General features: G+C 40.5%; 2 protein-coding genes across 2 annotated transcripts in view; both read right to left on the reverse strand.

Annotated features, from left to right (window-relative positions):
• Window positions 1-10,016, reverse strand: part of LOC104387633 (mucin-5B) — a 54,480-nt gene extending 44,464 nt beyond the window's left edge. Inside the window, exons 1-7 of the mRNA XM_009996413.1 lie at window positions 9,935-10,016; window positions 7,752-8,007; window positions 6,207-6,321; window positions 3,478-3,565; window positions 1,369-1,502; window positions 750-975; window positions 4-9 (exon numbers count right to left, since the gene is read on the reverse strand). Of these exons, the coding sequence (XP_009994715.1) occupies window positions 4-9; window positions 750-975; window positions 1,369-1,502; window positions 3,478-3,565; window positions 6,207-6,321; window positions 7,752-8,007; window positions 9,935-10,016 (907 nt within the window). The remainder of the gene's footprint in view (window positions 1-3; window positions 10-749; window positions 976-1,368; window positions 1,503-3,477; window positions 3,566-6,206; window positions 6,322-7,751; window positions 8,008-9,934) is intronic.
• Window positions 10,017-23,935: 13,919 nt separating this feature from the next.
• The window catches only part of MUC2 (mucin 2, oligomeric mucus/gel-forming), a 49,448-nt gene continuing 46,234 nt past the window's right edge, over window positions 23,936-27,149 (reverse strand). The window contains exons 49-52 of the mRNA XM_009996435.1: window positions 26,679-26,807; window positions 25,985-26,024; window positions 25,571-25,700; window positions 23,936-24,191 (exon numbers count right to left, since the gene is read on the reverse strand). Of these exons, the coding sequence (XP_009994737.1) occupies window positions 23,936-24,191; window positions 25,571-25,700; window positions 25,985-26,024; window positions 26,679-26,807 (555 nt within the window). The remainder of the gene's footprint in view (window positions 24,192-25,570; window positions 25,701-25,984; window positions 26,025-26,678; window positions 26,808-27,149) is intronic.

The raw sequence follows: 27,149 nt of genomic DNA on the forward strand, positions 1-27,149 counted from the left end.
ATTCCTGATCTGCAAGACCAAATGAAAAGAGTTAATGATGTATTTATATGAGCTCTCACATCACCACCCAACTTCTTCTTCCTCCTTTCCCCCATATCATTCTATTCAAATGTGTCATGTTTGTTTAATTTATAAAGGAACTTTTTATGGTCTTTTACTTCATCTCTGGGAAAAAAATACAACAATGCTGCTGGGAAATATGAGTTATTTCACATTATTTTACTAGCTCAAGGTTGGCTGAAGTCATGACACAAGCAAAGGAAACCAAAATCATTTATGGAGTTATAATAGTTTATTTTTTGCCTGAGCATTAGTCATTCTGTCATTAATGCTCCATCTCAATCCACACCAACAGTCTGGGAGAGCTACTTGTGTCATGACTTCAGGAAGCACTCTTCCACTGCAGAGCATGAAACACGGGGTATTCTAAGGATAAACAGATTAGACTTCCCAGTGACTTCTTCTGACTAGATATTAACTTTTAAACAAAGGCTTTGTCAACTTTTAAACCATGAGTTAACTGTGCATAAAATTCAAAAAGAACCGGAGAAAATTTAGCCATAAGGAGGAGGGAGACAACATGATTATAATTTAAGGAGCAAAATTAAGTTAAAATTTGTAGAAGGTTTTTCATTAACAATTATTCTGTTGAAGTATTTCTACAGAGCTCCTAGCTTTGCTCTGCTGGGATCAGAATACATACATATATACCTAACCTGAAATAAATCTCCAGAGCAGCAGTTACTTACAGCAAAGTTCTTTGGTTCTCCATTCCCCAGGGTCTCCCTTCTTGAGGACACAGTCTCGAGAGTACTGATTTAAAGTGCTGCATATGCAGCTGGAAACCAAATCAGAATAAGGAGAATTAACTGCACAGTGGCACATATCCTCAGTACAGGTCTCTACATAGTCATCAAATGCAACAACTTTGGGGCAGTTTCCAAAACGGGACAGAAGTTTCTTACATCTCTTTTTCTGTAGAAAAGGAAAGAAGGAAAAGCAATAGTTGACATTTTAACCAACTTCCAGGTTTATGAATGTGCATCCCAATTTTTGATGACACAATTTCAGGGTCACAGGATAATTCAAGTTGGAAGGGACCTCAGGTGATTATCCAATCTTAACTTTCTGTCATTAAGTCCTTTTTCTTGGACCAGAAGCTGTCATTTACTTGTGTATTTTCCCACTATCAATTTCTTTAACACTGTAATAGGATATTCTTTCAGCTGTAAAATCAACATCTGACAGATTCATGAGTAGACTCCTGAAAAAATCAGCTCACTGAATGGTCTGTAATTAACATTTTCTTCAACAGTCTCTCCAGAGACTGTTTAGGGGGGTTTATACTTCTTGGCCACACATACATACATATTTACTGCATGTATCATCTTCCCTTCTAGGATGTCTTCCTGTGTGGCCATCTGGAGTCACATCAGCACACTTTTGTGATGGATCCTCTACTTTGTGGAAGTTCCCAAACTGCCTCGGATGCATTTTATATCCTGCAAAATCCCAAAACACAACTAAGTAACTGCCTGTAATTCTTCAGAACAGTTAATGTGCTATAAAAATGCATTTAAACTTTGGGGTCTAAGGTTGTATGTTTTTCATCAAATGTCCAAACTTAACTACAGCATCCACATTATGGGATGACAGCTTGATATATCTTCTGTTGAGCTAGATCAAGGAATTTGGCACACTTGTATCATGGCCTGCTCTCAGTCTGGGCATTTATAACCACATGAGACTCTTGACCTTTCTATTGCACCTCATCACTTTCAAAGACTGCTGTTCTCTATGGGTGTATTTCATCAGAGAGTTTTGTATGTGCATGTGTAATAGTCATACATCACAACTTAAAGTTCAGCCTTAGGTGTATAAATTTATAATCATCTGTAAATGTATTATTTTTCACAAGCTAGAGAAAACTGAAAGAGGGAGCAGGACAAAGTCAGGCACACAATACATGTATGTAACCATCACAGTAGCTAGAGGAGTGCATTTTCTCAAGCATTACCAGAACTTGATACTGGACATGGGAAATCTTTCTGGCAAAATTTGAAATTTCTATATTTTTATGGAGAGTATTCATGTCTCTGTATCTGTATATTATCTCCGTATCTATGGAAAGAATTGCGAGTTTCTGATTATTTATTTATCTCTTTAAAAAAAGATATAATAGACAAATTTCTGGCCAGGTATATTCTCCAGTGTTGGATCAGACCCTTAACTAAGTGCAGGCCTGAGAAAATTATTTCCACAAAAGTATTGTTTTCAGGTGCTTTATTACTAACTTTCCTAGAAACAGAAGCTATTCTCATGCCTTGAACTCTGTGATTTGGCAAGAATCTTAACTGATGACATTAGAGAATATCAAGAATATCAAGTTTCAAGAAGAGCTGCTCCATGCAGAAATAGGCTTCTTCCTTTTTTTTCCTCAAGAGGAAGGAGTCTAAAAGTGAGAAGAAATTTTGGACCTTTACATTTAGTAGATCTTAGGATAGGCAGACAGTCTGACTACTGCTCAGCCCAGGAAGAAGGATGTATGCAGAGCAGAAAGGAGGGATGTGAGATTCCTCCCACCTGGCCCTGTGTGTGGGAGCCTGTCATCTGTGGAACCAGATGCATAAAATAAGTCTGTTTATCTTAGAGCAATGATTCTCAGTATGAAAAGATTTCTTCAGAAAAATTTGAGCCAGCTTTCGTTTTTACCTACTGTGTTTGTGAAACATGATAAAAATGCATCCATAAAGTTCAATATGAAATATTAAAATGAACCTCATATCTATCATTTAAATGGTATTTTAATAAAATTTCAGGATTCTTTCTCAATGGGTGAGGTAGATGATAGTATTTTTCTGGTGACTTAAGAAGCACAGGTATTACATGAAGGGATGATGTTATAACTTCGGCTCCAGACCTGCAGCTAATATATCATGCTATAGATTTCTTTCTAGTCACAGAAGGATTGTAGCATCAGTTGTTTGCTGTATTGGCCTCTTTCCAGTTCAATACCATATCTGAAGGTGTCAGTGGATGGCACCACAGTTTCTGCAAAGATGGTCAGTGAAATCTCTCTGGGTCAGTGATGATAATTTCATTACAGAGGCAAAAACGATCACACTTGATGCCCAACTGTAAAATGATGAAACAGAAGACAGAAAATGCACTTGTGCCTCCTTTGAGAATACAAGTTTCTTACAGTTCACTATTATCAGTGGGAAACTGAGTAATGTGGCTGCATGATAGCCTGACAATTAAGTTGGTTCAAAGATGTTTGAGACTCTTGAGCACTGCACACAGTAGAGGAACCCAAAACATCCCAGAACCTCTTAAAATACACCTCTTGTATATAGAAATGTTCACATGTTTCAGAGTGTCTGTCTGGAAGTCTGAAACCCTGCTAAGAGGGAACAAATACCAAGTTCTGTGTCACATATTCTGTTCTATGTGGAATACTCTATATTAATGGCCTACCATCCAAAATCAAATCATTCTTCTCATTGCCGTCATAGTTCCCACATAGACCACATATTTTATCTTTATATGTTTCTTCCAGGTCCAGCTACAAAAGAAAAGAGGAAACCCAGAGTTTGAGGTCTTCTCCCCACATCACGTTACAAAGTGGTTCACAACAGAAAAGCAGAAAGGTTCGTTAGAAATTTGTAGTAGTCTCCTTTTCTGTTACAAACCTGCCAGAAAAGTTACTTGCAGGCAGGCTGAACATAAATGGGAAGATAATCGTCTACCAGTTGTCATTCCTACCTATTAAAGAACTAACTGAAGCAGAATACTGGATTAATACTTGGGCAAGTGTCTCCCAGTATAGAGACACTGGTATATAGATAGGTAGTACCTCTTGGAAGGTACCACAGCTACACTCTGAGCAGGTTAGGAAACTGTGATCTGCTGCTGGGTACTGCAAAGAAGCACCTTCACTCTCCCCATACCTGGAGGCAATACAGAGCCACGTTAGCACGATTGCCTTGCTAGGTAGAATTACTGCACCTAAGCACTCCTACATACTTGGAGGGTAGTACTGGAGTCACTCAGGTCCACCAAAAAGAGACACTGCTTTTCCTACAAATGTGCCACCCTAAAATTTTGCCTACTCTACAGGTGGTGCTTATAATACTTCAGATAGGAATTAGTACTGGGGAAGGGGGGAAGAAAATATTTCACTAAATCAGAATTTGTATACCACTTAACTACTCCCTGATTATATTTTTTTTTCTTTATTCACCTTCCATGCCTCTAAACTGCAAAACATGACATAACAGATTTCATTTATTCAATCTCTACCCTGATTGTGGAGGATAAGTGTTCTGACTAAGTCTAAACACACTGTTGCAGAAGAGAATATTTTTTAGTAGATGTATAGAGGGGAAAATGCACATAGCAAGGCTGTGCAATGGGAGGCCAAGATCTCACATAAAATATGCATCGAGACAGATGTAACAAGTCAGACATAAAGAGACTCGCTGTGCTACTGCTAGTGCCCCATGGAGGAAGCAGATAACTGCAGAGGTGTGATCTTCAGAGTTAATCACAGAGAATTGTCACAACCTTAGCCAGTAGAACATGTCCTGAAGTACCAAATCTACATGGCTTTTGAATACCTCCAGGGATAGTGACTCAACCACCTCCCTGGACAGGCTGTTCCAGTGCCTGATCACTCTTTCAGTAAAGAAATTCTTCCTAAAATCCAATCTAAACCTCCCCTGCCACAACTTCAGACCATTTCCCGTCATTACTCACTTGAGAGAGGAGGCCAACACCCAACTCCCTACAACCTCCCCTCAGGTAGTTGTAGAAGGCAATGAGGTCTCCCCGCAGCCTTCTTTTCTCCAGACTAAACAATGACAGTTCTCTCAGCCTCCCCTCATATGAGTTGTTCTCTAGACCCTTGACCAGCTTGGTTGCTCTTCTCTAGAAATGCTCTAGAACCTCAATGTCCTTCCTATAGTGAGGGGCCCAGAACTGCACACAGTGCTCGAGGTGCAGCCTCACCAGTGCCAAGTACAGGGACACGAACACCCTGGTCCTGCTGGCCACACTATTCCTGATGCAGGCCAGGATGCCATTGGCCTACTTAGTCAGTCCACCAGCAGCCCCAGGTCCTTTTCGACCAGGCAGCTTTCCAGCCACTCTTCCACAAGCCTGGAGTTGTTGTGACCAAAATGCAGGACCTGGCACTTGGTTTTATTGAACAGTTGGCCTTGGCCCATTGCTCCAGCCTGTCAAGGTTCCTCTGCAGTGCTTTCCTACCCTCTAGCAGATCAAGACTTCCACCCAATTTGGAGTTGTCTGAAAACTTACTGAGGGTGCAGTCAATGCCCTCATCCAGATCATTGATAAAGATGATGAACAAGATTGGTCTCAAAACTGACCATGGACGGACACCACTAGTGACTGGCTGCCAGCTGGATTTGACCCCATTTACCACAATTCTCTGGGCCTGGCCAACCAGCCAGCTTTTTACCCACTGAAGAGTACACTTGTCTATGCCATGATTCACCAGCTTTTCCAGGAGAATGCTGTCTGAGATGGTGTCACAGTCCTTGCTAAAGTCTAGGTAGAAAACATCCACAGCCTTCTATTCATCCAAAAGGTGGGTCACATGCTCATAGAAAGTAAGCCCTCCCTTTCATAAACCCCTGCTGTCTGGCCCTGGTCTCCTGACTGCCTTACACTTGCCCACTCAGGATGAGCTTCTCCCTGATCTTTCCTTGTACCAAGGTCAGGCTGACAGGCCTGTAGTTCCCCAGATCTTCCTTCCAGTCCTTCTTCTAGATGGGTGTCACATTATCCACCCTCCAGTCATCTGAGATCTCTCCTGCTGACCAGGATATTATAAAATGATGGAGAGAGGCTTGGTGAGCTCCCCTCCAGCTCTCTCTATACTCCAGGATGGATCCCATCAGGCCCCACAGACTTGTGGGTGTCTAGGTGCAGAAGCAGATCGTTAACTACTTCTTTCACTACATGTTTTGTCACATAAAATTAGTTGGGAATGTCTTGAGGTTGTGATGCCATGCCCCTGCACCATTAAGCTATTACCTAGTTAGTTATGTCCTTATCAGCTTATGGATACAGTGATACCTCCCCCCATAATCTCTTATATCAACACAGTGCCTGCATCCAGCTCTGCTTTTTGTCACTGATGAAGTTCACCAAGAGAAAAACAACTAACTGGCAGTTCATACTAGGAGAGTGTCAGCCCAGTTCCACTTGAGTGTCAGGCCCAGCTTGGAAGTGACTTGGAAGTAAGCACAGGTGTCCTCGATCAGGATGCTCTTAAAGCTGAATGGCATGGGGATCCTGGAGGTTGGAGGGAACAAAACAGATTGCATTGAAAAAGAGACTGATTAAATCCTCTCAGAGATACAGTAAGACAAACTAGTTGAAAAGGGCTAAATAAGCCATGGGCCATTCTTTTCAAGATCAGCTTTCATCCACACAATGCACTAAATATGTTCACCACATCCACTGTGACCTTTTACAAACCTTAATCCACAACACAATGTCTTTTGGTCTGCATGTGTCAATACTACATTAATAACTTAACTGATACTAACGCAGCTCTGCTTGTTTACGTATCCTGAGTACCTAACCCAAAAGGTTAGAATGAGCCAGATCACAATACTGGGAAAATGGCTCTCCACATGAAGATACTTCAGGCTTTCATCTTCCCTCTAGGCTTTCCCTGACACTTGGGATTCACAGAGGTGTGAAAATAGGTCTGTTCTGTTACACATGTACTGGTGTGGCTCAGACCTACATTACTTTTCATCTCACCAAGGCAATTACCATTCATTTTGCCAGAGCCTGAAAAACTTAGAAAACCAGAAAATGGCTAAAAGATAGATTTGTTGCCCCTTTGAAGATACATCTGGGCTTTGCTACTATAATTTCAACTGAGTCATGCCATTCTAGATTTGGTTATTTCTAGCAGGTTGTCAAGAGAAGACAGAACAAATGCATGCAATTTTCTCTACAACAATATTGTGAAGATTTTTCCCACACTCAGAGCTTGCCTTGGCCCTATATGCTAGGAGCAGGTCACTGCACTTCTCATGAGGACTTAAAATTGTGCCCAACTTTCAGCTACTGTTGCATATGACTTTTTACCTTGCGTTTTCGGAGTTTTTTTACTCTTCTGAAAGCAGTTTGCTTTCTGGTTCATTTCAGATTGGAATTAAAGGTGAGAATTTTGACTTTTGAAACTTCTGCCTTCTGTTTAATAAGTTGTGATCTGTGAAACAGTGTGATTTTCTAGACTAATCTGTCTGAAAACAGAAAACTTTTCCTAAAATGTACCATCTGTTCCCTAACATCACCATGAAAAAGTAGGATTAGTACCACAGAATATTTTTTTGAGAAAAAAAAATAAAAAATCAAAACCTTCTGTAAGTGAAGTGTTTATTTTATCTCCTCCCACCCATCCCTCCCTCCCAGATAAAAGCATCATTAAGGAAACCCACACCTTTTATTCTTGTAGCACACACATTGCCTTTTGCTTAACACATTGATGTTGATGGAGGGAAGATGTAGTTTACATGCTTCTTGCCTCCTCCACCACTATGGGGTGGACTCTTTGCAATACCCTGTTCAACATGTATGTATGAACATATCATACACAGCCATTTGCACCTCTGCAGAAAAGGTCCCCTTCCTAGACAGACCACATGTTGCTAATACACAGCAGTAAAACTGTTGCACAAGAAAGCAACAATACGGTCTTTACTCACTTGTTTCCATTCACTGTGATGCCCGTGTCCTTCACCTCCAAGATCACTCCATCTATGGTGGCCGTGAAGTAGATCAGGAAGCTATTCCTGTCACTGCGCCTGATCTGGATGTTAAAGTCCTGGTAGCTGTCATTGCAGTGCGAAGCAAAGACATATGTGCAGGTTCCAGGAAAAGTGAACTTAACATGGTCAAATGTATGAAAGTGGAAATTGCCCCAGGTGGCACATTCGCTCCTACTGACAGTAGAGACGTGGACTAAAGAAAAATTCATAGGAAGGGAGATTAGAAATTCACTACACGAGACGTTTTTCTTTTTTTCTTCTCTTTGTTGGAAAACATTAAAGGAGAGATTTTCAAAGGGAAAAATATTAATCAGTGGAATATACTAACTTGTGGGAGGGAGTTTCATCTCTCTAAAATGTTGATGTCTATGCTAGAGATACCTCCAAAGTGAGCAGATGAGTCCAGGCTCCTTTGAAGTTAACAATGAGAACCAGAAGGGGTTCAGCTTCACTAGCTTCCATATCTACCTTGAAAGAAGATGTTCCAACACTGCATGTTTTCTCCATTGTCTATAAAGGTTATTGGGTGGTGCCAACTGCATTGGCACCCTGCAGCATTTACACAGTAGATACATTTTACCTTGTAGATATCTTAGTGAAGTGAGAGGAATGTCATCCTGGCTGCCTAAATCTCATTTCTACTTTTGAAATATTGCTTCTTAACACAGGCGAGACCTTGGTCTGAAGTCCTTAATTGAGTCCCTTCAAGGCAATACCACAGATGACCTGACTCTTAAGCAAAAGAGCAGTCACTGATCTCAGCAGGTGAGGTTGCCATCAGCTTCAGCAGCCAGCTCACAGCTACTTGTTTTTAATCTCAACCAAAATTCATGTCTTGGACCTCTGAGTTTTACCTCTGTCGGAGATATTGATACATATTTTTAAGAACATCTAAGACATCATTTCAGAAAGTAGTTTTCACAGAATCATAAAATCACAGAATAATAGGTATTGGATGGGACCCCCGAAGATCATCAAGTCCAATCCCCCTGCTGGAGCAAGACCAAAAAATCTAGGGCAGATCACTCAGAAAGGCATCCAAACAGGTCTTGAAAGTCTCCAGAGAAGGAGACTCCACAACCTCTTTGGGGACCCTGTTCCAGTGCTCTGTAACCCTCACAGTAAAGAAGTTCTTCCTCATGTTGAGATGGAACTTCCTATGCTTGAGTTTTCATACCACTGAGTTGCACAAAGCCCATCTGGATCACTGTGAATTAAATAAGATATGCTTGCTGCAGAATTTTTTTAACATTTCTTCTAGGTATATCTGAAATAATGACAAGTGAAAATAGGCTTGTTTATGCAGCACATTTAGGAAAAACCAACATAGCGACATCTGTCACAGATCAAATAAAAATCAGTCATTAGTGTACTCAGTGAACTCTAAAATATTGTTAAATACTCCTACCTAAGAATCAGCAGGGAAAAAAAAAGAAAAATTCAGGTCTTAATGTTAGAAATGTGCAGTAGAAACTCAAGTGCCAAGAAGCCTTTACAGAAGCAGCTTTTTAAAAGGACTGTAATTTGCCTTTGCAGCACTGGAGTGGGGTAATTTATCAATTTTCTACATAATAATAAGGGGATATTAGAAGGTTTGGCTGTTCTTGGAAGTGGAGATGTGAGAATTACTGAGACAGCAATAGCAGTCATCAATAGTTTGTGTATTAAGCAACTGGGAAGTGTAAGACATTCAAAACCAATGCAGGAGGTAACAATGCAGCAGATCACAAAAATGTATTTACTCATAACAGAGTATTTAATACTGCTCAGTCAAGCCTAGCAAGCGTTATAGTAACGTATTTCTTCTATGAAGAATGTATGTGAAATGTGTTTAAGAGTGACACCATTTTTTGATGATGCAAACTGCATCCAGAGGGTCTCCTCTTGAAGATTAATCACTTAAGATATAAAACACTTCATAAACTACCTAGTAGTGAAAGAAAAAAAGCAACATACTAAAACATTGGCATTAAGGATGAAAATGTACAATGTTAAACAGTATCTGGCATGCCTATAGCTCTTACATGAATATGTTACACATTTTCATTTGGCAGTTCCATTAATCACCTATGTAAAGTAATATGTGAGCAAATAATCTGAGAATTAGACTTTCTTCTTACCTATCTGAACTGGTTCTTTGCCTTTGCAAAAACTCCAGATTAGGCAGAAGATCCAAAACGACCTCCCCTGTTTTATTTCCATCTTGCCATGAAGTGATAACTTGAAAATCCTTCCAGGGAAATGTTTTTTTTCTTGTCTTATGGGCAGATTTTTATAGTCCAGGAATTTGGCGTGAGGACAAAACATTGATGGCAAACTCCCTGAAAGGTGGAGCTTTGTTGAATTTTCTTTCAGTGGTTCATGTTTAGCACTCAGCTACCTCTTGTCTTTCAGAGAACAGGTATCCAGACCTTTCTTTATGTGAAGAGAGAGCTGTCCTTTCCTTTCTTCCTTTCTTTGACACAGCCGCCCCCACACACACACACACCCCTACATCTTTTTCTTTGGCAACAATATATTTTTTCTCTTCATAACATCTGATTAGTACCAAGCAATCATTGCTGTCTTTCTCTGGCTTGCATACCAGCACAATCCTCCAGCTCATAAAAATTATTTGTTGCCTCTTCTAGCTTACTGGGGACTTCTAAAAGTTAGAGTAAAAAAATATTGTAAGGTCAGACATCATCTGTGGTTTATTTAGAACAAAAAATTTTGGCAAGAGGGTAATGTCCTATAAGAACTGTATGCAAAATACCTTACAAAAACAGCCAGAGATTTACAGACAAAGAATGACATTAATCCACAAAGTGCAAAGTTCTTACCTTTACTGCACAAATGGGATTTAATTGCACCAGTCATATATAGGAATTTATTCTTTAAGCACACAGAGGTGCTGTTTTCTCTAAACAGCATAAGGTAGTAGTGCCCAAGCCCCACCAAAATGTAGACCACAGTTCACTCCTTCACCTCCTAAATTATGCTGCAAAGGGGTCTCTTGGTGCTATCAGAGTTCTTTAATACATTATCACACACCCATAAAAAATCAAGTGGGCTCAGTCATGAGCTGATCTACACTCCACTATAGGACAGTTCTGAAACATCCTGTAACAGATGTGTGATGTCAGTAACTTTAGGGTGTCTTTTAGAGGTTTATTTGCTCTGTTGGCACAAGCTGACCTAGCATTTCTTCACCTTATCTGTGCTGTGGGGGAACTGCCTCTGACAGAGGCCTCTCACCATGTGCCAACAAATCAAACATGGGTAGCATATGTTCCCACACTTTCAACTTCTCCATGCCCCTTTAGGAATACACTAATGTCAAAAAGATTGCCAGTAGTAAGCAGGAACAAACATAATTTTAAGTGGACTTGGGATTCACCCTTATTGCAAATCCTCAGGTTGGATCTGTGCATGCACTCACTGGGGTGAATGCACTCTTATCTGGTTGGCAGACAGTAAGCTAGTCCTTGAGAACTTCATCTTGCTCACTGTTTATCAAGCTTTCCTGCATTAACAAAGTTAAGTGTCCTACATCTGGCCCACTGCTTCTTTTAGCTGCTCCCCCTACAGTTATGATCTGCTGATGAAGTGGCTTACAGAATTGCAGGTGCCAAAGTCTGCCAGATGAAGATTTGCTGCTGCTGTTGCTCTTAAAAAATTCTGCCCTGGTAGGTGAGAACATTGTGCACTACATGAAACATGAGTTCATGTTACCCCTTTCCCATTGTCCATGCCCCATTAATTCCATTGTCAGTTGCACTTGAGGCAGGGCACTTCTGGAAGGTAAAGTCTGTTCTTGAAGCCCTGCCATTTTGGCTAGAACATAGAACTGACTGTCTTTGTGACACCAGTTATGGAAGGAATAGATTTCTACAGCTTGTCCTTTTATTCACAAAACACCTTCCCTGCTGGTCTCCACACAAATAATTGCAAAGAAAATCAGCAGAATATCTAGTAGACAAACTGAACCATGAGAATATGATATTGCAGATATGAGTATAATCTAAAACTGAATATAGTAGTAACAACCAAATCAGCAATTTCCCATATTAACTTTCAAATTGAGTTCTAGTTGAGGCCACAAAACAGTGTCAATGACAGGTGTAGAGAAGGGCTGTGAAGGCCAGGAGAAAAATCACGTATGTCAGTAGACCACAAACAATGGCAAAGAGTGCCTAGTTGAGGTAAAGATGGAAAGCTGAACCCTAGTAATTTTCCCAAATTAAAGCTAGTGCCAAAATCCTGATGCACAGCTCTCCTGAGATGAGTCCATTTTTTTAAATCATAATTCTCTTTTTTTTTTTTTCCTCATTCCTACCTAGGCAATCAAGACATCTATTTTGTTTGTACTGGTATGAGAACAGAAAGAAGACTAGAATTCGAGGAGCATGATTCCTGATCCTGGAAAAAAAAATAATCCCTTTGCTCCCAGAAGGCAGCAGGAACCATATATGAACTATTTGTCAAAGAGACCCCTCATGTTGGAATAGTCCTTAGATGACAAAGACATGGTAAGGCTGTCCACTGTAACTTCCAGCCCATTGTCTTGTATAAGAGCATGCCAGAGTGGGCAGGAGGCATGAGCTGAAGCATGATTTCCTCCTGCAAGCCCCACTTAGCACTTAGGGGCCTGGGAAGAACATGAAAAGCACATGTTAAAATTGTGTTCAAGGACCAGACCGAATTAAATAAATAAATAATTGAACCACCATCCACTTATTCTCCACTCAGGAAGGAAACTAGTATCAGTCATCTGGGATCCTCCCTTATGAAAAGCAAAAGCACATCTCTTGCTAATTAGAGAAACAAGAAACCTAGTCAACTTTTGCTGTATCTAGCCATTTTCTTACCTCTGCTTGTCTGCTCTGTCTGTTTTGCCATTCCATTGCCATTTCTTGGGGAGAACAGTTCTTGTCAGTGATTAACCAGAGCTGTTACTTCTGGCTTCTCCAGAGTGCTGGCTGCACTTCTTAGTAATCACTGAATGCTTCAATCCCCTGCAACGGTTTCAGGGCTACTGACAGGGGAGGGATATTCACAGTCAAATGAAGCTTTTTATAGTCAAGTGTGGCAACACAGAGGTTTTCAGAAGAAATACATGGTAGCTTTTCAGAAAGAAATTCAGACTGACAGAGAGATTCTAAATAAGTTGCTCACTTGCCACAGATTCATTGCTATTGCAGGCATGAAAGTTTTAACTATTCCCCCTGCAGTGACATACTGGGATTGATAACTCTTCCCTTTATTGGTCCCTGCGGCAAAAGAGGCCTTGACTCTGCTGCAGCTGTACTAGCAAAAAGAACAATTCCTTTTGGCCCCTTTTCAGCCCATTTCACGGATCATTTGCCATTAAAGAGTATGCGATTTTAGTAAATACAACGGGTAAATATTAACTCAGCTTCTTTATCGTCACTGACTCGCTGGAGATAAACCATCATAAAGCTAATGTAATACATCAGTGACTCACATCTCAGATTTTTTTACACAAACTTGGCAAAGAGGCCCTCACATTGTGGGCATTCGGTGGATTAATGTGATCCATAGCCAGCTACCACATTGAAGCTTAGAAGTTCCACTTTTATCATGCCTTTCTGTCAAAAGGTAAAGCACTAAAACTTTTGTAACACACCATCCTGGGTCAGTCCAAGCACTGGTGGGGTTTAGTCTGGAAATCCTCTTATATTCCCGTTAATTTCAGGCAAAGATGCTGCTGTCTGTGAATCTACTATAAAATGGTATTTTACAAGCACTGACTAGGTAATAACTCTAGAGAAATGCTGTGTAATTCATTAACAAGGAATGTTAGCTAGGAAAACAATTATTTTGCATTTGGTGTCAAGCCCTCTTGTACTGATAATCCACATAATAAAAATATCTTATGTGATTTGGGCAAAATATTTTATATAACTGATGTTTACAACACTATCTTGCACATTCTAAATTGCCAAAAAATTCAAGAGCAACATGGATTATATTTTTATCCTTGGTATAATCCCTTAGATTTTAGGAAATTCCCATCGAAGACTTATTTGACTCATCAGGTTTGCATCCACCACACAGTGTGAAAAGCCTGGCAGCAAGTTTAAGGTGATCTGTAGCAGGCAGAGGAAAAGCAAGGAATGGATTACTGCCATTGATTGTTGATTAAAATATCTGAAGAATACCTTCAGTATTTTAATTTTGATAGGAGATGGTTGAGTATTTTCTTACAATTTGTCTTAGAATTAACATAAAGTTCTTTAACGTCTCATGTTCCCATACAGTTCCTTGTTTTTTCCTGAACTAAACAAGGGCATTAGTTACTTGTGTTTGGAAGGAGTTAGTTCAGCTGCTATTTTCTGGCTTGGGCTTTTTGGGGTTTGTTTGGCGTTTGTGTGTGTTTTATTTGTTTGTTTTGGGTTTTTTTAATAAGATATAAATCATTCAAAATCCACATACAAGGAGTAATGACACTAACATTAGTGTCATTGACCTGTTGGCACTTCTTCTTGTAAGAAAGACTTCCTGCATAGCAAGTCATCTCATCAGGAGGTTGGGCTCTTGATTTTTTTCTATGTGAAAGATGTTTCTTTTAACAGTCTTCCTAGTAAAACAAATATGGACTAGCAGAACAAAAGGAACCCAGGACCCCACATGGGGAAGGATATGAAAATTCTGCTTTAAGAATTAGAGTTTAGAGGCTTCAGCCTAGAGCAGATTACACCTCTGGTTTTAAAACAAGTATCTTATTTCATGGATGCCAGGACAATTCAGAAGAGGCCACTACATACTTAATACTGAAATATTTTAGAGTCTGAAATTACATAAAATTACATACCCAGTAACCATGTCAACGGTGACAGAAAGTTACTGCAAGCCAAAAGGCAAAGAAATGGGGCAGAAAACAGGCTGAGGCTGAGAAGTTCCTTGGCTTGTTTTTTTCCTAAATTGGACTTACATTACATCCTTGTTAGGGACCAGATCTTACATCCTGTCAGATGCTTTCTACTGAATTTATAAGGGACTAGATCTTACATCCTGTCAGATGCTTTCTACTGAATTTATAAGACTGTGATCCCTCCAACATGAATCATGATATTTCAGTTAGACACTGACCTTTTTTACGTCATCCAATTTTCAGAGCTTGCCTTGACTTGAATACCATCACTAAAATCAAAACAGTTGTTTAGCTGGCTGAATTTCCAATTCTCATTAAGGGCTGCTCCCCAGGCCTCTGCTTATCACATTGCAGAAGTTAGAACTAGGCACCCAACAGCTAGCTGTCTTCAATATGCTGTGTTTAGCTCAGGCTCCCTGTGTTTTCTAAGGAGTGTACATCTCCCATAGATGCTACAAACAAAGTGCAGGAAGTGTTCAGCTACACTAGTCCAAACGGACAAGCTATTGAAATTTCACTGCTGTGTCAGGTCACAAGCACTATGTAAAGTCATGTTTCTTTATCACAGTTCCTGTTGCCTTTTGTGACGGCTTAAATGAGAGCTGCATGAAGCAAAGGTGCTCCTTCCCAACCCCAGCTCTGCCATACTTTCTCTCTACTTGATTTCTGTCAGATAGCGTACTTGTGTGTATGTTGCTTCACTTAGCATCCTGAGGTTTCTTCTCCACCCTGTTCCCCACATACATGATAATCTTTGCATTATTTGAAAATCCGTGATGCTTCTCTTATCATTAGGTCAGATTGAGATTAGTGACTTTGGTATGGTCAAGCAGTAGCTTCTATGTGTGAAGATTAGTATTTGTGTAACTAAGTAAGGAAGCTCGATGGTAACTGGGAGAACCCATTTGTCACATGTGGAGAGGCATAGCAAAAGGTGACATAAAGTGTTTTTTGTCTTTAAAACATTCTGCAACAGAAAGATGTTCTGATATGGATGTTGTTGCACTGAAAAAAACATCAAAACTACATTATGAGTTCTACAGTGTTTGGTGAGTTTTCTGAAAGGTGTGGAATAATGACAAAATTACAGTTGTGTTTTTCATTGCTCTGGGGACAAGTTTGTGATAGGAATTCAATAGCTTTATATGTGAATGCTGAAAAACGACATTAAAGGAAGCCAAGTTTAAACATATCAGATTTTTAAAAGGTGATGCTGAGGAACCTTACAGGATTTTCTATACTAGTGATGGGAATATGACTTACATAAACTGATTGGAAGTTAGTCTGGGAGGCTGCCAGTTAAGAACACAGTTGTTAGTAGTAACCTGAAAACACTTAATTAATTTAGTAAATATAGCACAGGAAGAAGGCTGCTTAACTTGAAGAACTTGTTCTGCCTTAAAATGCTTCTACCCCTCAAAGCTTCTGCTGGGAGATGAAATTTCAGAAATTGTATCTCAGCGTTACAGTTATTTAAATGTATTTCAGTTTTTGTGGGAGCTAAAGGTCATAAGAATTTTTTTTCTTACGATCTTCAAGTTTTAAAGTCTGTATCTGCTTCTTTTCCCAGTATCTGAGTTTGCTTTGCTACACAAGTCCAAACAGTGTATAACAAGCACAGTAACTACATTATTATTTACTTAGGCTTCGTCTTTACAGAAGTCCTTTCATTGGGTTTTATAAGCAGAGTTGTATGTGCTTAATTCAGGGAAGTGTGGTTTAGTAACATATAGTCCAACAGTCAACATACTGAAAATTGCATTTTCCCCTTCCTCTCCTACAGAACAAAACAATAATGTCATAATACATAGTTACATCACTAAACAAGGTAGATAAAAAATCCCTACCTTGTATTATTTTGAGGAGGGTTCTTCTTGGTTTGAATGTGGCTGTTTTCTCCACTTCTGGGTCCCATCTGCCTGACTTCAGATAGTAGCAGTGATTTTTCTATATTGCTAACAAATATTTTCCTTTCTGCCCCTTCAAAATGCTTGTCCAGTAACAACTCATAAAACAACTGTGCTCAATTTATTAGCAAATCTTCCAAGAGCTTTTTTTTTAACTCCAGATGAAAGTTCTCACTGTATTACCATGAACAACATCGAGTTTCCAGTGCATCTCCAGGCAAAAGGAAGAAATTGCCTGACCTTCAAACTACCTTGGAGAAGACTACAACCGTATTTCCACAGATAAGGTGCATGCCACAATCGCCTTGCTTCCAGAAAAGCTTTGAACCTACTGTAAGGGAGGCTTAGGGTGCAACTAAAGGAGTAACTGCGTGTATCACTCTCAAATGGCCCATAATACAACAGGAAAATGAGGGTTTACTTTTTGCCTATTAGACCAGTGAGTAAAGAGCTGCACTGGAGGCCCTCAGCTGCAGTGTTCTTTAGTCCTGTGGCAACAGCACTCTCCCTAAGCTGCAGCCAGGCCTCTCAGATTTGCTCCAGCATTTAGCAGCTTCCTGTAAGACTGCAGCTGCCTGGGAAGGATTTTCTTGAGCTTTCACCTCCCTTGGAGGAGGCTGCACCTGAGGAAAGGGCTGAAAATCACCACCTCTGGTAACCAAGTCAATAAATCATGCTATAGGTAAATCCCAGCTTCAACCGGTACTTGTGAATTTCAGCCTGCCCATATTTGCCCTTTCTTCCCATAGGAAAAGCAATTTTAAGGCCATGATTTGTTTTGTTTTGTTCACCAAAATGTCCAAGTAGGTACAAGCACTTATTTGAGGGCCTCAGGAACTTGCTTAGGGACAATGTGACAAAAAGAGTTATTGGAGAGCAAGAGCCAGGACTCTGCTTTTGGTACCTTCAAAGGCTATGTGACTAGAAGTCCGACTTGCTTCTCAGAAAAGTTTCCTTCTTGCTTAAGGCAAAAAGAAAACTGCTATGTAACTGGGATGCAGAAAAAGGGGCAAACCAGAAAAAAAAACACACCAAAAAACACCAAAAAACAAGCCTTTGCTACCGTAGTGGTTTGGACTTAACAGGACAACAAAGAAAGCCCCAGGGCTGCTCACTCAGCTCCCCACACACACACTGTGAGATGAGAACAAAGGCCAACTAGACGCTCATGGGTCAAGACAAAGGACAAGGAGGGTTCTTCACTGATTAAGGTCCCGAGCAAAACAGACTCAACTGGGGGAAAAAATAATTCAATTTCACACTAATCAAACACACACAGGACACAGACAACACAATGAGCAGAGCTTACATACGTCCACCACATTCCTCCATGAATGCAGGGGGACAGCTGGCATCTCGCCATGGGTTGCAGGGAAACTTCTGTTTGGGCACCTTCTTACCCTTCTTCCTCACCAAACCAGCGCTGCCTTTCACCTCTCTAGCTCAGCTCTACCTTCAACTGCTCGCTGGGCTCAGCTCTTGTCCCAGTTCTTTCGTATGTTAATCACAAAGGCGCATCTATTGTCCCTCTAATGGCTCCTTGGCTGGTTTTGGAGCTGGGGTAGAGTCTCAGGTTCTTACCGGAGCCACCCTGGGCCCTTCCCCCACTACCAAAAAGCACGCCAAAACAGTACAGCCACCAATGAAAGTGAGAGGCTAAACAGAAAGTCTAAGAGGAGAAGACCCCAAGATTCAGACATGGAGGCATGACTGTTTTAGCAACTCCACTACCCAGCTGAACTCTGCTGGGGCTCTTGCTTCTGTTCCCCACTTTCTAGACTCCAGAAGACAAAGAAATTCCTGGGCAATTGAGTCATTCTCGGAGGATAGAGGGAGTTGAGACCGTTGCCTGCACCGCTGATGCTTTTCAAGAAGCTGTCAGTGCTCATTGCAGTAGGTCCTGCCTGGAATGCAATGGGATCCCACCTCCTCTGAGCCCCTAAAGGGCTGACATTGCCTTGTGAGGGATTGAGATTGTCCCCTGGTTTTCTAGATCAGTCTCTGCTTTTGACCTGCAGACTCAATAGCTGTTGCTTAGAAAATGAAATGGTCCATGACATCAGGTAGGACATTTACTTCCAAGAGGGTTTTGGGAAGGAAGCAAAAGGTCACTGCCACTACTACTCTCTTTGTAGGGTTACAAAGTTAAAACTTTTTTCCTTCATTTCTCTACAGAAGACTAGTTGTAGACTTTTCCACTGGAAAAAGTTTAATGTGTTCATTTTTTCATCTGGTTCCAATGGTGTGAACTGAACTGCAAAGCTCTAAGGTGACCAAGGGTGCAGAAAGGGGTGGAGGTTTGACATCCACAGTTTGACCTGGAACGGCCAAGGAAGAATTTTCTGAAAGCACTCACTTGGGAGTCTGCCTATCTGCAGCAGTGACTCAGCAGCAAAAATGAAGGGGATGCTATAAAGCAGAGCACTGCAAGGATATAATTCCTGTCAGAATAACATTTTTTGAGTGCTTGCTAATGCCATACTAGAGTCTGGGGGAGAAATAGCTGCATTCATTCTTCTCAGAGGTAAAACTCACTACTTGGTGTAGGAGAAACTCCCTTATGGAGGCAGTTTGCTTTTTTATGTCTGAAGTAGTTTCACATTCTTAGCTATAAACTGCCCTGCAGTGACAAAGCCAAAATGTGCAGACTTTTACACAGGATCTTTTATATTCTTTATTTAGTAGTAGTTTGCCCATCACGGGAAGGGACAGAAAGAGTCCCTGCAAATTACAGAACAAATGCAAAAATTCAGCAAGGGAGACTTCGGTCTTCAGTATAAATACAGTGTGCAGCAGAATGTCACTCCTGACTTTGAATATTTGAAATTTTTCATAGGAAACAAGGCAGATTTGATCACACTTTGTATCTATTTCTCTCCAGAAGCTACTTGTTGACTTCAGAAAAAAAATAAACTGCAAAAATTAGTATTTCAAGGACAGCTAAAAGGCAAAAGATTTTGAGAAAAGTGGGGTGTTGGTTTTTTTCAAACAACTCAAAGAAAAGTGTCAACACAGAAGTTGTTAGATAACAAATAGTCCACAGAAGTGAGTGACCTTCTAAGTGTCCCAGGGGAAAAGTCTCAGTCACACCTCGGACCTACAGCCAGATATCCCTAGAAACCCACACTAAAGCGGAAACAAGGTTTCATTAGTTCTGGAGCTTGTTTTATAAACTTCCTTCTTAGATCAGCTACCGCTCCCTCTCCACAGAAATTAGGTCTCTAATTATAGTATTGTATAAATGCAAAATTTACCGAGTTTCATTTTCTGTCCATTCCTACCAGGGTCTGCATTCTAAACTGCAACACATTTGGCAGGACTACTAGTAGCACAAAATGCTGCCACAAATTCTTTAGGTAGCAAAGATGCTTGTATTCAGGTTGTCTGTGGTTCAATAAGTGACTCTTAAGTTTTCAGAAGGGTAATGCCCAATTAGTGCCCATTAACAGAGACAAAATAATCATAGAATCATAGAATCTTAGGGGTTGGAAGGGACCTCGAAAGATCATCTAGTCCAACCCCCCCCTGCCAGAGCAGGGTCACCTAGAGCACATCACACAGGAACGCATCCAGGTGGGTTTTGAATGTCTCCAGTGAAGGAGACTCCACAGCCTCTCTGGGCAGCCTGTTCCAGTGCTCTGTCACTCTTACAGTAAAAAAGCTTTTTTCGGATATTCACCTTGAACCTCCTATGCTCCAATTTACACCCATTACCCCTTGTCCTATCACTGGTCATCACTGAGAAAAGCCTAACTCCATCTCCCTGACACTCACCCCTTACATATTTGTAAACATTGATGAGGTCACCCCTCAGTCTCCTTTTCTCCAAGCTAAAGAGACCCAGCTCCCTCAGCCTTTCCTCATAAGGGAGATGTTCCACTCCCTTAATCATCTTCGTAGCTCTGCGCTGGACTCTTTCGAGCAGTTCCCTGTCCTTCTTGAACTGAGGGGCCCAGAACTGGACACAATACTCCAGATGTGGCCTCACCAATGCAGAATAGAGGGGGAGGAGAACCTCTCTTGACCTACTAACCACACCCTTTCTAATACACCCCAGGATGCCATTGGCCTTCTTGGCCACAAGGGCACATTGCTGGCTCATGGTCATCCTCCTGTCTACCAGGACCCCCAGGTCTCTTTCACCTACACTACTCTCCAGCAGTTCAGCCCCCAACCTGTACTGGGACATGGTGTTGTTCTTCCCCAAATGTAAAACTCTGCACTTCCCCTTGTTGAATTTCATCATGTTTCTCCCCGCCCAACTCTCCAACCTATCTAAGTCTCTCTGAATGGCAGCACAGCCTTCTGGTGTGTCAGCCACTCCTCCCAGCTTAGTGTCATCAGCAAACTTGCTGAGGGTACATTCTATACCCTCATCCAGGTCGTTGATGAAGATGTTGAACAACACCGGTCCCAGCACCGACCCTTGTGGGACTCCACTAGTAACACACCTCCAACCAGATTCTACCCCATTGACTACAACTCTCTGACTCCTTCCTTTCAACCAGTTCCTAATCCACCTCACTTCCTGGTCACCAAACCCATACCTGATCAACTTATCCACAAGGATGCTGTGGGAGACGGTGTCAAATGCTTTACTGAAATCAAGATAAACCACATCTACCGCTCTACCATCATCTATCCACCTAGTAATTTCCTCATAGAAGGCTATGAGGTTAGTCAAACATGATTTACCCTTGATAAAACCATGCTGACTGCTCTTGATGACCCCCATGTCCTTGATGTGCCTGGAGATAGTCACAAGAACAAGTTGTTCCATCACCTTTCCAGGGATGGAGGTGAGGCTGACCGGTCTATAGTTACCCGGGTCCTCCTTCTTGCCCTTCTTGTAGACTGGAGTGACATTTGCTATCCTCCAGTCCTCAGGCACCTCACCTGTTGCCCATGATTTACTGAAGATGATGGAGAGTGGCCTAGCAATGACCTCCGCCAGCTCCCTCAGCACCCTTGGGTGCATTCCATCTGGACCCATTGATTTATGGATGTCCAGATTACTCAACTGATCCCTAACCCAATCCTCATCTACCATGTCAAACTCTTCCTCTATCTTGACTTCTTCTGGGGCTATATGAATCTGGGGCTCATAGGGAGACCCTGCAGGAGTGAAGACAGAGGCAAAGAAGGCATTCAGCACCTCTGCCTTCTTTATATCCTCTGTCACCAGGGCTCCCACCTCATTCCTCAATGGGCCAATATTGCCTCTATTGCTAGTTTTGCTAGCTATGTACTTGAAAAAGCCCTTTCTATTATCCTTAACCTGACTTGCAAGGTTAAGTTCCAAGGAGGCCTTAGCTTTCCTAATTGCCTCCCTACATCCTCTGACAACAGTCCTATATTCCTCCCAAGTGACCAGCCCCTCCTTCCATGATCTATAGATTTTCCTTTTCCACTTAAGTTTGCCCAGTAGTTCCTTCTTTAACCATGCAGGTCTCCTAGCACCCTTACTAGATTTCCTAACCATTGGGACACTCTGATCCTGTGCTTGCAAGAAGTGGTCCTTGAATGTTGACCAGCTATCTTGAGCTCCTTTATTTTCTAGCACCCTGTCCCATGGGATTTCCCTTAATAGATGATTGAGGAGACCAAAGTTTGCCCTGTGGAAGTCCAGGGTTCTGGTCCTGCTGGGTATTTTGTTCCTTCCACACAGGATATGTACTCATATAAAATCTGTTTTGTTGTGATTACATCAGCTCAGTTAAGATTTTATTAGCATTTAAATTCTATCACCATGCCTTACAAATTAGGTAGTTAATATTGTACAAACAAGGCAAACAAATAATTATCTTACTGTATTGCTTAATAATCTACCTGGTCTTCTGACATTTTTCAAAAAGAATTTTCAGCTTCAGTACAATACATTTTTTTTCTACTATGTTCTTGTTTGTTACACAGTTGTCAGGCTTTTCACTCTCAGTCTATCCTTCTTTCTCTCTTTCTTTACCTTTCTTCTTTTAGATTCTGTAGTATTGCTACATTAAAAGAGAAAGCAAGGAGACTTGCTATTAAGGGGAAGAAATTCAAAGTAGAGTGAAAAGTCATAGCAGTACTGTGAATAATTAGAATGCAATGATTCTTTGAAATATAAATATGTGTAATTTTATTTTTCCTAAAAAGCACATAACCATCCATGGCCACATTCCAGTCATGCGACCTGTCCCACCATGTCTCTGTTATTGCTACCAGATCATAACCCTTAGCCTGCACACTGACCTCTAACTCTTCTTGCTTATTCCCCATGCTGTGTGCATTAGCAGACAGGCATTTCAGGAAACAAACAGAGCACACTGCTGGGACTAAATCCTCCTTAGACCACCTGCCTTCGGGCCCTGGTTCATTCCTCTTGTGCTTGTCCCTAAATACCAAAAATAATACCAAAAGCATTTCTCACACAGAAGAGAAGGTGTGGATTACCTTCATTGTACTTCAGATTATTCAAGAGAGAATCCTAGGTAATCTCTTTCTGCTCCACTTACAGTTAGATCAGATAAACATGCACTTTAGAATGCAAATCAGCTAACCTCCTTTGGATATGCCCTTTGTTGTGAGACAAATGAATGTTGAAAGTTACTATCTCAAATTCCGGTAGAGGAAGCCTAGGATTACTAGCTCAGACAGGCATCTGTTTTGCAACTTTTGAATTTGTAGACCTCCTACTGTAGTACTAACTATACATCCCTCAAGCACTGTGAATAAATTTTATATTCTTATAGGTGAGAGACTATTTTCTTAGTGTAAATACGTAATTGTGATGATGTACCTGTTCTAACATACACAGCCCTGCTAAAATAAGATCTGGTGCTGATCTAGAAGTTTATTCAAGTCATATGAATCACTTCATCACACATTATTGATTTTTGGCTTTGTTCTGGCAGATAGCATCAACTTCTGATCCCCCTTAAATGTGTGGTACTCCAGACAGGGCCTTCTGATACTTCAGTCTTTAAGGACCCTGAATTAGATAACTCAAAAACTTGGGAAATATGTCAGTTGACTTCCTATAACTTGAAAAAGAATTTACTTCTCTTTTAAAACTCAGACTCATTAGGACAGCATATGAAAAAGTAGAAAACACGTGTTTTTTTAAATGTGCTTTTAATCATTCAGAGAAAATAAGATGATTATAAAAGAATCCTAAAGGCCAGGCACTTGGAAGAATACAAAGTCGTGTTCTTCCTTTGTGCACAAATAAATAGAGCACTGTTAAAACAGAGAACAAACAGATTACAGTAACTAGGAAAAGCAAAGTTCAAAAGTAGTCAAGAAAGATGAAAAGGTGCATAATCCTTTTAGTTAAATGCTGCAAGGTTTTTAACTCTTCATTTTGATGTGAAGCTAATGGCCCTCTTGATACGGTTCAGAACCTTGGCCTTGTCTTTTTCTTCTGTACTCTGCAACTCATTGGATTGTGAGCTGCTGCATTCAGTGTCTTGACAGCTGCAGCTTTCCACATATATATACTTATGCAGAATTAAATTCCCATCAGGGCATTTCAGTGTCACCATCTTCTCGGAACTCCTTGATTCCCTGCAGCAGGAACAGCTGTGCTCCATGGAATTGGCCTCAGCAGAGTACCTGTTAACATGGAAAAGGGCAACATTACTCTGTGCTATAAACCATCATACAGAGAAGAGGGTGAAATTAGGTACAGAACTCTGGTGAGAAGTTTGGATTAATGTGTAGAGTGGCCACAGTTGTGGTGAATGAAAGCACTCAGCTGACGGAGCAGTGGTTGTAATATATTTCTAAAATTCATTGCATTTGTTAATATTTTTTTTCTGATAAAACAATTAGTATCAAAGTTACAGTGCAAAAACAAACTGAGTTCTAGAAGCTCAGCTTCCTCTATATTCCTCTCATAATCCTAGTGCTGATGGGTGTTAGATGCACCAGATCAACAATGAAGGGCAGACAAAGCCCTGATCTGAGTAAGAAAATCATACAGGCAAGTGGCTGCAATGCCATATACAATGGAATCATATCAACTGGCTACAAGGGCTACAACTGTATGAAGTGATCCAAAGTTCATATCCCAAACTGGGCAGTGTTAATAAGAAATGGGAAACATCAGATCTTTCTGTTCCTATCTCAAAGCAACGTATTTTTTGCCACCTTGTTCTTGCTCATCAGCTTCTCAAGCAGCATTCAAAATCTGCAAAATCTGTTAATGTCCAGTTATAAACTGTGTCAGGAGCCATATTGTCCTTGCATTTGTATGCAGAGGCAACCACGGGAAGACTCTAAGATGATAAGGTATTTCAAAATACTGATAAACCCACTAGCTAATTGGGGGTCAGTATGACACTAAAGATCAGTTTTCTCCCATGTAAGGTGCACTGTGGCATATTCAGTGATAGGCAGAAAACAACAATTTCTTTGGGGAGTTAAAACTGTGTTTTTATAGTGTTTTAATACCTCAGTACTAGATGTCCTACTAGTTGGTTTTTATATTGCTGATTTCTTGTAAATTCTACTATTTCAGAAAAAAGTGTACAGAGAAACTACTCTACTAAGGCTGCCCCTAAAGCATTTGTATAAAAATCATGCATGTTTTAATATGCATTTAATTTTATATGTTTATTGTTGAGAAGCAGCTTTTCTGCTTATGAGCATCAGTTCTGGCTGCTCTCTTGGCTTATTCCTGTTACAGGTTCTTTTGTGATGATTTCTAGGCAAGGTGGTCTGACACAAATGACATAAAAGGCAGCTTTTAGTGGATGAACAGACTTTTTCATAGCTGTCTGATTCCCAAGGCAATTTAATACACTTTCTGTTTTTTAGTAAGATGAATCAAATGTTCAGTCACAAATTTCATTATTTTGTGCCCATGATTTGGGGAGCTGATAGTTTCAGGTCTTCTACCATTCTGTAGTCTACCTATTTATTGTTCCTTTTATTTAAACAAGCTCAGTGACAGCCAAATTCAAATCTCATTGTATGAACAGTTTGCTTACAGTGAGAAGGTTCCACATGTTCCTTCACATTCAGTCATGACAACTCTGTCCACAGAACGGCAGCCCTTATAGACAATAAAGTCTGTTCTTTCACGGACAGAGCATGGTGTAGGACTATCCAGAGGTGCACCTATAAGTAAAGATCAGAAAATACTTAGAGTGAAATAGCTACAGCAGTTCCTTGCAGTTCAGCAGTCTCTGAGCTTCACTAGTCCACTCGAAGAATTATCTTAAGTGGTCTTTCTGCTTCAGTTTAAACTTTACTAGAGAGATGGCACAGTCAATGCTTGGAATAACAAACATGAAGTAACTATTTAAATACAAACACATCAGCCTCTATGGCTGAAAAATGGGTTGATTTAAGAAGAAAATTCATTATCTGTGTTGATGATTCAGATATTCTGGCATACTTACAGGTTTTGCAACAACCGTTAGGTAAGAATGTAATAGTTCCCTAAAAAACAAACAAACAAACAAACAAAAAGGAAAAAATATTAATTTTTTTCCCCTCTGTATCAAAGAATATTTTAGGTCAATAACTGAGGAGAGCAACTCCTCTGTGGCTGGAAATAAACACCAAAAACTGTAGCATTCATCTAAATTAACAAAAATAATGGTCTCTTCCAGACTTGAAATCTATCCATTTACAAAGGACTGTGGAAATAAACACTTTGAAGGAAGTACACAGCTGCTATCATGCAATTTTTTCCTCAGAAATAATTTAAAATAAGTATTTTCTCCAAGAGGTCAATATTTGAATGGGGAATATGCATGATGTTACTGACAGCCTACTGACTGAACAGCTCATGTTTCTCTATCATGAAAGAACATGGTTCCTGTTTAAGACAGGACCCCATACAAAGCAGTCAGTGAGGACATTGTACCCCAGCATTTTGGCTCCTTAGAGGCAGCTGCCAGTTATAAACCTTGAGCTCTAACTCAGTTATCTTGTTTTGTACTCTCTAAGGTCTGTGCATGGATGCAGCAGAAACTGAGAAAATTTGATGAAAGGTCAACAGAGTTTAATTGGAAATTTTTTGCTAGTTTGGTGGCTGAACTAAACTGAAGTAATCATTGAGTAGAAGGTAAGTTTTCTGGATTTACTTACAGGTTTGCAGCTGTCCTCATTGAATGCTGGGCAGGTAATCTCAGATGTGGAAGAGATAAACTGATTGTGCATCGTTACACAGCTATAAATGGTGCAGTTGTTGTTAGGATCATTTTTAAACTCTCCAGGCTGCAAGCAAAATACAAAATGTAATACGAAAAGCTGAAGGGAGCTCAGACAGAAATTTTGCTATCTTCCAACAATGACATTCCTCTTGTTTCCCAGTTAAATATGTTTAGGTTAACAGCCATTTTGGATACAGAGTATTGCAGTATACCACACATGGAGAGAATCTTCAGTTTTACATGGAATTTCCATTGGAAAATAAAAAACCCTCTGAAGTATTTAGAACACAACAGAATTATTATCAAGCTCATCCATGTCAATGGATTTTGCCTTGGGAAAGCTATTACCAATTACCTATGGTAATTCAGAACAATCCTAAACTTTCACCACCCAGAGGTAATAAAA

This window comes from Chaetura pelagica, unplaced genomic scaffold (assembly GCF_000747805.2).
Source record: "Chaetura pelagica isolate M959 unplaced genomic scaffold, ChaPel_1.0 scaffold74, whole genome shotgun sequence".
Taxonomy (NCBI): domain Eukaryota; kingdom Metazoa; phylum Chordata; class Aves; order Apodiformes; family Apodidae; genus Chaetura; species Chaetura pelagica.